General features: G+C 36.9%; 1 protein-coding gene across 1 annotated transcript in view; it reads right to left on the reverse strand.

The window, feature by feature from the left end:
* Positions 1-3,720: 3,720 nt before the first annotated feature.
* PPIL4 (peptidylprolyl isomerase like 4) overlaps positions 3,721-12,745 on the reverse strand; it is a 35,196-nt gene continuing 26,171 nt past the window's right edge. The window contains exons 12-13 of the mRNA XM_045499988.1: positions 10,244-10,391; positions 3,721-4,494 (exon numbers count right to left, since the gene is read on the reverse strand). Of these exons, the coding sequence (XP_045355944.1) occupies positions 4,243-4,494; positions 10,244-10,391 (400 nt within the window). The 3' untranslated portion in view covers positions 3,721-4,242. The remainder of the gene's footprint in view (positions 4,495-10,243; positions 10,392-12,745) is intronic.

The following is a 12,745-nucleotide window of genomic DNA, read 5'->3' on the forward strand; positions in this document are numbered from 1 at the left end:
CTTTTTGTACTGTAAGTCTAAAATTATATCAAAATTAAAAGTTGAAAGGTACATGTGACCTCTTAGGTCAGGAAACAAATTTATAAAAGAATAGACTCTTATAAAATATATGGAAACTAGGAGTAAATCTAACAAAAGGAGTGCAAAAGCTTTGTAAGGAAAATTCTAAGAGGTTCAAGAACTAACTGGAGAGATAAGCTATTTTATGAATAGGAAAATTCAATATTATGATTGTGGTTTTTTTTTCCACAAAAGTTTCCATTGTTTGAATGCAAATGCAATTAAAATCCTAAAAGAATTCTTTGGGAAACCAGGCAAATTGATTCCAAAATTGCACAAAACAAAGGGCAGAGGCATTTTTAATAAAACAGGTCGGGGGAGGGGGGGGCTTGCTTAAATATTTTCTATTGCCATAGAAATATCGATGTGTGGTATTGGTGGAGGGATAAACAGTAAACCAATGGAAGAGAGAGCCCATGAAACAAAATCCACACATATCTGGAAACTCACCTGATAGAATATCAACAGGGAATATACATGATCTATTCACTAATGTTTTGGACAATTGGCTACATCCATATGTTAAAAAAAAAAAGATTTTTTTTGCTATATCACACCATACACATACACACATACAATGTGGATTAAAGATTTAAATATAAAAAACAAAGCTTTATTTACAACTTTTAGAATATAGGAGAATATCTTTATTAAGGACTTCTTGAACAAAATATAAAAAACACAAAACACACAGAGAAAGGCTAATAAATTTGCCATTCAACTTAAAAATTTCTGCCCAAAATATATAACCTAATTCTAATCAAACATTTAGACATAACTTCTAGTTTATGGGAAATAGAGAAGAGTTAGAAGACACCCCAGAATCTGAAACACTCTAAGAAATATTCTGGCCTGAACTCTTCAAAAAGTCAATGTCATTTGAGGTGGGAAGGATGGATAAGAAACTCTTCTAGATTAAGAGAATAACATGACGAGAACAAGATGTGATGCATGAATGTTGAGTCTGGGATTTAAAACAAATCAATACCTAAAAATGACATTCTTGAGATATTCAGGGAAATTCAAATGTAGACTATGTATTATTTATTCTGGGATTATTGTTACTTTTCTTTTCTCTGTACACAACATGAGACTCCAACTCATGACCCCAAAATCAAGAGTCTCACACGCCATAGACTGGGTCAGTCAAGTGCCCTTATTGTTAATTTTCTTAAATGTGATAATAATATCGTGGTTATTTAGGACACTTGCTTTTTAAGAAATGCATGGTAAAATACTGAAAGGTTAAAGTTCATCATGTTTTCAATTTACTTTCAAATTGGATCAACAAGTTGTTATTAATTGTTAAATCTGGATGGAAGGCTTATAGATGTTCATTGTTTTTGTGTTTATATGAAAAAAATTTTTAAGTCTTTTAAATATTTTTGAGAGATAGTGTGCTAGTGGGGGAGGGGTATATATAGAGAGAGAGACAGAGGATCCGAAGCAGGCTCTGTGCTGACAGCAGAGATCCTGATGCAGGGCCTGAACTCACAAACCACAAGATCATGACCTGAGCCAAAGTCGGACGCTTAGCCGACTGAGCCACCCAGGCACTCCTGAAATTTTTTATATTACAAAGTTGAGGGGACATTTACAACTTGTGCTCTTCCAAGCATATCAATACAAACGTGAGAAAATATGCCACAAACTGAGAAAAAATGTTTACAACATCAAATAGTAAAAATGGATTAGTATCCACAATCCATAAGAAAAACTCCTCAAAGAAATCTGTAATAAAAAGACAACTTCACATAAAATGGGCAAAAGACATGTGAAACTTTTCACAGAAAGCAATCAAGAATGACTATAATACACATGAAAAGATACTCAACCTTGTCAGCATTTAGGAAATGCAAATTTAAACACTGAGATTTCTACTCTGGCCAGAAAGCAGTGACAGGAGCAGAATTTACCTTCCCCATGTTAAACAACTAAAAGCCTGTACAGAAAATATACTACAAAGTTTTTCAGACACTGGACAACAGCCAGTGCAAGACAGTGACTCTTGAGAGAAGAACAAGGCAAGTCCAGTAATTGTCTGAGGTTACCGCACAGTGTCCACACTACAGCGTGGTGATAGGGAGTCTCCATGGGCAGAGAATGCAGGAGAGCCAAGATGAAGTTTGTAAGGCAGAGAATTGGAAACAGGGGAAACTACAAAGGGAGAGTTCCAGATCTACAGAGGGTTTGCCTGAGTCTTCAGCTGAATACTAATCAGGGTATGTACATGAGGAAACTACCCAAAGGTGGGAAAGAGCCACCAGAAAAGAACAGGCAGCACAATTTGGGAGTTCATATAGGGCTCAAAATAGTTCTTGTTCCCATAGCCAGAGAGGGGAAATCTCATAAAAGACAAAGCATAGTGGAGAGTATTCAGAAGGGTTTACTCCCGTGGTGAGCCAAATTAGCCCTAGCGGCTCATTAAGCTTAAAAGCAAGCTATGAAAGGATCAGACTGTTTCCAAGTAACTTCATTATGTTCCAGAAAAAGCTCAACATATTTAAAGGAATATAAAAACTCTAGTGCACAACAACGTAAAATCCAAAAATTACCAGGGATACAAAGTAAATTACAACTCAATAATGGGTGGGGGAAAAAATCAATAGAAACAGACCAGAAATGATACAGATGATAGAATGGCCAAGTACATTAGAACAGCTATTATTAACGTACTCTGGGTGTTTAAAAAAAAAAAAAAAAAAGGAGGAAAGCATAAGCATGTTAAGGAGAGGCATGGGGGATATAAAAAAGACCCAAACGGAGCTTCTAAAATTAAAAATAATGTCTGAGGTGAATACTACACTGGGTGGGATTAAGAGAAGATTAGATACTTCAGGAGAAAAGATTAATGAATGTGAGGACATAACAATGGAAACTATTCAATACGGAACAGAGAAGAAGACTTAACCCAAATGGAGCATCAGTGTAACGTGCGACAACTTCAAACAGCCTAACATACAAGTAATCGGGAGTCTTAGGAGAGGGCTGAGAGGAGGGAAAACAGCAAAAAGTAACTGAGTAAATAATAGCCCCAAATTTTCCAAACCTGGTGAAAACCATAAACCCACAGGTAAACAGCCCAAGCAGAAGAATGATGAAAAAACTACACCAAGCACATCATAATCAAATTTCTTAACAGCAGTGAGAAAACCTTAAAAGCAGCCAGAGAAAGAGAACAAGTTACATATATTAGAACAAACATAAGAATAATAGCAGTCTTCTTGCTGGAAGGCACAAGAAGATACCACTAAGCGTCCACTAAATTGACAAAATTGAAAAGTGGGAAACTAAGAAGTGTTGGAGAGAATGCGAAACAAAGGTAAGTCACATAACGCACGTCGGGTGTAAGCTGGTTCGGCCACTGTAGAATATAACTTGGCATTATCTTGCAAAGACGAGGATTTCCATACTGCGTGAGCAAGCGATCTCTCTCCTGTATACAGAATGGTCACAGCGGCATTGTTTGCAATAGCAAAAACAAAAACACACAAACCAACCCCAAATGTCCACTAACAGAAGAATGGGTAAATTGTGGTCTATTGATACAACACTATAAAGCAATAAAAATGAATGACTCTCAAAATATACTAAGCTGAAAAAAGCAAGTCACAGAAGTAAACATACATTATGCTATTTATATAAAATTCAAAAACATACAAAACTTAACATTTTATTTACGAATACATCCATATGTTGTAAAACTATAACAAGCAGGAGAATGACAAATAGAAAATTCAGAATAATCATCACTTGAGGAGAGAACACACACAGGGTTTCTAAAATGCAGGTGATACTCTATTTCTTGAGCTGGCTCATGGGTACACAAATATTTACTGTTCTTTATACCTTATATATACACATCTGTGAATTTCTGTAGGTATGAAATACTTCATTTAAAAAAGAGAAGAGTGGAAAATGTGAAAGACTTGAAAAATGAAGACCACTATTTATGTATAACAATAAAATTAGTGTACAAAAGTATACAAAGAAAATGTTCAACTTTTTATTGTCTTTCTGTGCCCTATACAATCAGTATTAATCGAAAAGGGCCATAACCCTAGTGTGAAAAAAAAAATAACAAGCAGAGTCTCTGACGCTTTGACACAATATCTGAGTACCTGGTGCTCCAAGTTAGACAACAGTAAATACATTAGCCACCCATGTCTGATTCTCTGTCTTTCATCTGTACTTGGATTTTTCTTTATCTTTGGATTTCCTGGGACTCCTGCTTCGGTCTCTCTTTTTACTCCGTTCTCTTTCGTAGGGGTCTGTTTGGTATTTGGCTTTGTGACTGTTACTGTAGTGGCCGTCCCTTTCTCGAGATCGGCTACGACTTCGGTTTTGAGGTCGGTCTCTCTTTTCACTCTTTTGTTTCTCCCAACAGCTTTCCTCTTCTTCATAGTGACCAAACCCCATTTCCCTGTAGATATCCTGTCAAAGGAATGGAGAGACAGTTACAGGTGAATGAGTAGAAGAATCATCTTGTAGTCACTGTCAATTAATAAAACTCAGCGAGCAGCTATACCAGCTCAGACTGGAACACTACCACTAATGCCAAGAATCTTGTAAATCAGAAAGCGAAAATAATTCACAAAAAGACTTAACCATTTTTCTTATCGATCTCATTGCTTTGTATCTACTATTTCAGCTGAACTAAAGGATCAAGATCCAAAACCAAGAACTGAAATCATCCAGCTGAAAACAGAACAAGTCTTTAGAGAAAATCACGACACCAAGAACTCTGGTTGTGGCTGGTCACCTTTCTACCTCCCCCTTCTTCACTCCCAAGTGATCGGCAATGGAATTACTAAAATTCCCCTAAAAGCCCAACTTTTACCCCTAAAAGAAGAGATAGCCAGGAGAGGTTTTAGACAAGTCAGTCAGTCCAAAAGGAAAATAGATACTGCATACTTTGGTCTCATTATTTTTCAAGTGTTTATTTTATAACAGCTCCTCTCCAAATCTTCAAACAAATTTTCCTGATGTATGTTTTTATTAAGAATCATTTATTTATATATATCTTTAAAATGAGCTAAGAAACAATGGAAAATTCCACTGCCCTTAAGACAGACAACAGAGTAGGTACATTAAATTCCATTCTTAGTAATTAATAGTAGTAATTTCCACATACAGAAGAGGGTTATTTAAAACAATTCTCTTTCTGCTTGTGTTCTACCCCTAATTAAAGTGAGTATCTCAGCAAGTAGCTGAAATCTAAAGAGACCAGAGCCAATGCTCTTTCAAGAGGTAAGTTCATAAAATCCAACTTCCTTAACAGATTTCTCTCAGAGGAAAGGCAAAATCCTAAGGATTGAGCTCCCAAGGGTACCAACTCTATCACCACAGACATTATAGTAAAGATAAATATCAAGGTTTCAAATCTAGAGGGATGAATACCCATGGTTAAGGACTGGGTTGTAAGCAAAGATTCATAATTATTCCATACACTGTCCACATACTGTACATGACACACGGCATGGAGACTGTCATATGTGAAAACAGATCTAACATGATTGTTATAATCAGTGTTTGTGGAATACAACATTATAAACTGATTCATAATTTCCCACATAATCCCAATAGGTCTTGTCATTCTAAAAGAGTCCGCAAGGTAGAATGACTATGTGGTTTAACCCTTTACCAACTGTTTTCTAGCAAAACATGACAGCCCCAGATCAAAGAATTTTTTGGCGCTTCCTGTAACATATACAAAATGTAAATAGCTATGTACTATTCTGTCTGTACACTTAATTCTTGTATTGGCTGAGACAATCAACTTTTAAGATGGAGAGACTGCTTAGCTGATGCGTAACTCTTTAAAGTCCTCAGCAATTATACAAATAGGCAATTAAATGTTTTGAGTGTTTAAAATAACAGAGAAAGAGATAAAAGACTACACAGTACTTAATTTTTTGAAAAAATTGAGGAAGCTGAAAATGTGAAATGGACAGAAGCCTTAAAACCTCTCCTACTTGGATGGAGTATGTTCAAAGCTACACAAGCTTTGAAGTCAGGCAGCTCTCGGTTCAAATGGTCTCTGCCATTTAGGAGATGTGTCAAACAAATAATCTTGAGGTTAAATTTATCAGGGGAGGTTTCATAGAGAAGTTAGGACTGGAGATGAACCTCAAAGAGTGAGTGGGTTTGGCTGTGGATTGGCTGCAGGAAGGCTAATGCACAGAGTGGAAGTGAAAACCAAAGAGCAAGGAAGAAATCAGCACTGTGTGCATAAAAGAGAAACTTCAGGTGGCTGGATGAAGTCATATTAGTACAGATCCTTTAAGTATGTATGTGCTAGCACAGTGCTGAGTGCTTTGGGGGCACAATATTACCCTCATTCTAGAAATAAAGAAATTGAGATTCAAGAGATCTATACAGGTTGGAGATTATTATTTAATTGATCAGTAACTTGACATATAAAATTGAAAAGGGGGTGGTACAGAATAATGAAAAAAAAAAAACTCATACCTGACTGAATCAAAATAATGTTAAAGTTCTAGCTCTCTGATTAAACTCAAAAGGCTCACAGGCCTGTGGGGTCAGGAACTTTCTATCTAAAGTGAGAGAAAATAATTCGATGAGCTCTAAGTCTTTCAGTACAGACTATAAAAAATTATATCATTTTATGGGTGCCTGGGTGGCTCAATCAGTTAAGCGCCCAACTTTGGCTCAGGTCATGATCTCATGGTTCCTGAGTTCGAGCCCTGCATCGGGCTCTCTGCTGTCGGTGCAGAGCCTGCTTTAGATCCTCTGCCCCCTGTCTCTCTGCCCCTCCCTGCTCTCTCTCTCCAAAAATACATAAACATTCAAAAAAAAAAAATCTTAAGAATCTTAAAAAATCTTAACATTCTATTAATTTATACACTTAAGACATAAGACAAAATGATTAAACTAGCATGTGGCTAAAAAGGAAAGAAAAAACACCATTAAAAAGTCCTATTTATTTATTTTTTTAAGTGGCCAATTTAAACCTTAACCTATCCAATGATTTCATGTAAAGCAGTCCAAAAAAAATCTAAACTAAGAGCCATGCTTGCTCAGGTCTTTAGGACTCCATCAAAGGTTTAGTTAAATCTAAATCACTAAAATAATACTAAATGATTAAAATGACAGTAAAAATAGAGTCCCAAATTATAAGAATAATAAACACCTTAAAAGCCACAGAGGACTGACAACCAGAATGAATACTTCTCAGCAAGGCAAAACCCACAGCTGAGAACTCACTTCCTGGAACCCCAGTAAAGCCCAAACCTCAACAACATAGTAACCACCTTTGGAATAAAGACATGAGGTGAAAAATTAAACAGAGAAGTTTTCGAATTCAATAGTAAGTCTGTCATTCAACAAAAAACAAAGAACTTCAAGAAATAAGTTAAAACATTCTTAGGGAACTAGGCTTACCAAGCAAAATACCAATAAATAGGAAAAGCTGAGCTATACCTGAAAATAATCTAGCACTGAAAATTCCCTTTAGTGATTATATTTTTGAGACTGAACTCAAAAGGATAAAGATCAGAATAATACAAAAAAAATCTGGCCCACTAAAATCTTAAATACAGATGCTATTTAACTGGAAAAAAAAATAAGAGAAAATTAGTATAAGAAAAAATAAGAGAAAATTTGATTAGTATACTAAATCAAGTACAAAATCAGGGGTGCCTGGGTGGCTCAGTCATTTAAGTGTCTGACCCTTGATTTCAGCTCGCGTCATGGTCTCACATTCGTGAGATAAAGCCCTGTGTTGTGCTCTGCACTGACAGTGTGGAGTCTGTTCTCTTTCCCCCTTTCTCTGCCCCTCCCACGCTCTCTCTCTGTCTCTAAATAAATAAATACACTGAAAAAAAAAAAAATAACCAAGTACAAAATACAAAAACATTTGCTTTAATATACTTTGAGGGGAGAAATAAAGTTAGGAGATTATTATTTAGAATTTAACAATTTTATGTTTTTTAACTTTTTTTTTTTAACGTTTATTTATTTTTGAGACAGAGAGAGACAGAGCATGAATGGGGGAGGGTCAGAGAGAGAGGGAGACACAGGCTCCTGGCTCTGAACTGTCAGCACAGAGCCCGACGCTGGGCTCGAACTCACGGACTGTGAGATCATGACCCGAGCCGAAGTCGGACGTTCAACCGACCGAACCACCCAGGCGCCCCGAATTTAACAATTTTATAATTACCAATGGACTTAAAATTATTTGAAAGATACTAACAACATTCCCCCCAAAACTACTTGATGCCTTTTACTCCTTGCCAAAAAACAAAAGTATTTGCTATTATAAAGTTTTAAGTAATCAAAGAGAGGATAAAAACGATTTGCAAAAAGAGGAGGGAATCACAGACTTAATTAAAATGTGGCCAGCTTTTGGATTTTTTGGACCTCTGACGATTTCAAATACACCAAAGTATGTCTCAGGCCTGATTTCACTGATTCCAGATTCCATGTACAAGCGCAAGATGAGAAACTGCAGCTAAAAGGAACACATGGTGAGTGTGGTGGTAGGAGGAAGCAGGGGTAGAGACCAAGGAGTTTTAGTGGCAAATCTGCTAAATATTCACAGAAACGGGACGCAGCCACCATTTTAAAAGATTGGGGTGGTCTTAGGCTAAACTGATAGAGTACAGACATTAATAAGAAGATGGAGATGTTCCACTAGGTCACACTGGATTATTATACTAGGGGACAAACTATATTAGCATAGCAATAGAATTTAGGAGAGGAAACGGCCAGGAATATATTCCAGATAAGAGCAGCAGCAGAGTGGTTAGGAGTACACGTCCAGATTTACACTGTGCTTCTCTTACTTATCAGTGGTACAAAACCAGTTAAGCAAGCCGCTTAACCTCCCCAGTTTTCACTTTCTCTGCTGTGAGATGGGGAAAATCGTATCTACCGCACACCGTAAGCACACAAGATGTTAGCTATTACGGATTCATGTGCCTATTATTTGGAGGATTGAGTAACTGAGTGAAGGTGTTAACTTGAAAAGTGAGGGCAGGTCATGAATGATGGCAATCTTTAAACAGCAGAAAGGCTATGGAAAAAGATACACAAGATAATAACAAGAAGTAGGAATATATGCTATCTAGAATACAGGAAACTAAGAATATATGTAAAATACGTGTCTGCTGAAATTTTTAAAAAATGAAGAACAACCCATGAAGCACATTAAATGGTTACCCTGGGGGCAGAAGGGGACAGGGGACAGGGAAGGGGACAGGTTCTCCGTTTGTACCACTTTATAGATTTTACTTTGGAACCATACAAGTGATTTTTAAAACTAAAAAACAAACAAAAAAAATTTAAGCAATCCCTAAACATCGAAAAGACACAAACTGAAATATCAATCTAGTTAATGGCCTTACCACAGAAACTATTCCAAGTGATTTAAAACACACTAATTTGACTGTAACAGTAAAAGTAATAATACCCAGTGTAGAAAATGTGTGCACCCACGTTTTCCTTCACTTAACCTCAACAACATACCTATAAGGTAAATATAATCTCAATTTCACAGAGGAGGAAACTGTAGCTCAGAAAGCTCACTAACTTGTGGAGGCCACATCAACGAACAGCCGTGCCGAAATGTACACCTAGTTTTTCCGAAGCCAATCCCTTACTTTGCCAACCATACACATCTCTCCTCTGCATTTTTGCTTGACCTTCTTACCATCTTGAATTTTCTCCCTTCTCACCTTTGCCTACTAAAATCTCTGCATCAACCAGGGCCTGGCTGAGAAGTCCTCATGTGGTTAATTATGAGTGCTGTTTTTATTTCAGATACACAATATAGAAACGCATAAACGTTCCACAGGCCTGAAAACCTCAACAGCTACCGGTACTATACGTAACACCTGGTAACAAATGAAAATGATAAATGAGCACTTTTTCAGCATAACCACACTGATGGGAACTAGTGTCCACATGGATGGAAATCACACTTGTTTTGCAATATGGAACTAAATGATATACTAAGCTACTTTGAAAACAACCTTTTATCATTTGTGATATATGTTCTTGACAATTAAAGTTCATTAACCCCAATGAAACCATTGGGGTTAGAACATATGCACCCTGTCCAGATCTATATGCTTAGTCCCTAACTTATGTCGCTAAGATGTAATGTACAGAGGGATAAAATGGTTACCCCCCTGCAGCTAAGGCCGGACACTCGAAGTACCTGATTAGTATTTTTGATCGGCATATAGTCCTCATCTTCTTTTTCTTCAGAGCAGTGACGAGTTTTCTTCTTGTGTTTCTTACTTGTGTGGGAGTGACTTGATTTCGGATCCTCTGCTTGCTCATCTAGTACAAGATCGTATTTCGCGCTGCAGCAGCTAGTTAAGGACAGATGTGAGAACTGACACTGATAACACATCAAAACATAAGAATCTGGTAAACAAAGGAGGCCATGAGGCTAAACGTAACTTTTTAAAGCAAAAAGCATCTCACAAGCATAGAGTTTATTTCTAATACAAAACTAACTCCTATTTTCTTTCATTACATAGTCAGGGAAAATGGAAAGAACCCTGACCTTAAATAAGCAATTAACAATCGGCAAGTAGGTGGGCAAAAAACATGTATCCACAAATGAAAATATAAGAAGCAAAAAATAAGGAAACCTATTTGTCAATAATGAAAAAACTTAAACTTAGAAAAGGAGGCACATGTTTCACTGGAAAAAAAGAAGGTATTACAAACCCCAATGGCAGAGGAGCTACGTAAGACAAAAGGTACATTCAGGAGACTCTTCCTTTGAAGTACTAATTAGTTCAACCCTATAGGAGGAAATTTAGCAATGCAGAGCAACAACTACCATATTTTACTTTATTTATTTTATTTTATTTTATTATTTTATTTTATTTTATTATTATTTAATGTCTATTTATTTTAGAGAGAGAGAAAGGGTATGACCAGGGGAGGGGCAGAGAGAGAGGGAGACACAGAATCTGAAGCAGGCTCCAGGCTCTGAGCGCTCAGCACAGAGCCCGATGCGGGGCTCAAACCCACAAACTGTGAGATCATTGTGAGATCACAAACTGTTAAGCTCCACAAACCGGAGCTTACCCGGATGCTTCACCGACTGAACCACGCTGGCACCCACAACTACCATATTTAAATTACAGTAAGAATTTATAAAAAATTAAAATAAGTTAAATGAACAAAGACATATATAATGGTTATTTTTAATAACAAACTGACAGCAACATAAAGCATAGTAATGAAGATAGTCTTCAATATATTGTAGAACTTCAACATGATGGATTATTGCAAAGAAAGATACTAGCAATGAGAAATGAATGCAATGAAAAAACCTGGAAAGGTGTTTATGAAAAATTAAAAGTGAAAAGAGACTGAAATACTGTCTACACCATATGGTAATCGTTAACTTTACAAAGCATAAAAGATGGAAGACTTGAAAGGAACGAGAAAAAGCATCATTTTTCTAGGTGGTAAACTGTGAGTGAATCTTTTTTTCTTTTTTTTAGTTGAAGTGTGGTTGACATACAATATTGTATTAGTTTCGGGTGTACAACATGGTGATTCAATATTTATATACATGAATGAATCTTGTTTTAATTTCACATAAACGTGTTATAAAAATTATGATAATGTATTTTAATACAGAGATAAGTATTTTTTTCTAATGTACTATTACATCTTAGAATAAGAGAAAATGTAAAACTATTACAACCTCTATTGAAAATAACCTCAAATTCTAATAGAATTTGAAGAAGGCTAACAAGTGTCAGAATAGTGGTTTAAAAAAAAAAAAAAACTCTTCTGAAGAAGGCCCACATGCAGAGCAATTTTAGTGGCAGGTGGGACTAGAGTAAATCACAGACACACTTCCCTCAGGACTCGAGTTCCAGGTCTGCCCTCACGCTGCCGCAGCTCTGCGCTTTCCCCAGGGACGTCTCACTTCTACAGAAGATGGAACAGGAAAGCGCTGCACCCTCTGAGTTTCACAAGACGGCTGCGATGGCTAACCAGCCTGCACCATCCACTACGTTACTCCATCATCTCTAAGTTCTTTGCTCCTTTATAGTAGGTCACAGTTTCCAGAGTAGCTTCTGGAGCCTCTCTTTTTTCAGGTACAAATTTGGTAGCCCTTGCCCAGCATTTCACCTCACTGTGTCGCTTTACACATGCCGCTCCCTCTGTCCAAAATGCTTTAAGCAGTGGTTTTCAAACTGCTGACTGTAACCTGTCAATGGGGAGCAAAATCCACTTAGTGGGTCACGGCCAGCACTTTGTAATAATGTAGAACAGAAAAGAGTATACGGAGCCTCGGAAAAATACCATTGCATTTCTGTTTCAATTATGTGTGCACGTGAATGGCTATCCTTGGATTGTGGTGGGTCCAGATATAAACTGTATTTCTGAAATGATGGATCAAGTTAGAGAAAACAGCATCCCACCTCAGCCCTCCTCTCCTCACATTCAAGTTGCAGCTTTTGTCATTTCTCTTAGTGTTACCCGAGGGTGTTCCCTGACTCCTTGCCTCTACAAGTCCCATATCCCACAAACGCACTTCTTAGCAACACTACAGACATATTTATATTTGATCCACGGTAATTATTTAAGGTCTGTTCATCCCCCCTCTCCAACAATAAAACGTAAGGTTCTATAAGGGCAGGGGCTATGTTTTACTGCTTAGTATACATCAGATGCCAAATAA

This window comes from Leopardus geoffroyi, chromosome B2, assembly GCF_018350155.1.
Source record: "Leopardus geoffroyi isolate Oge1 chromosome B2, O.geoffroyi_Oge1_pat1.0, whole genome shotgun sequence".
NCBI classification, from domain to species: Eukaryota; Metazoa; Chordata; class Mammalia; order Carnivora; family Felidae; genus Leopardus; species Leopardus geoffroyi.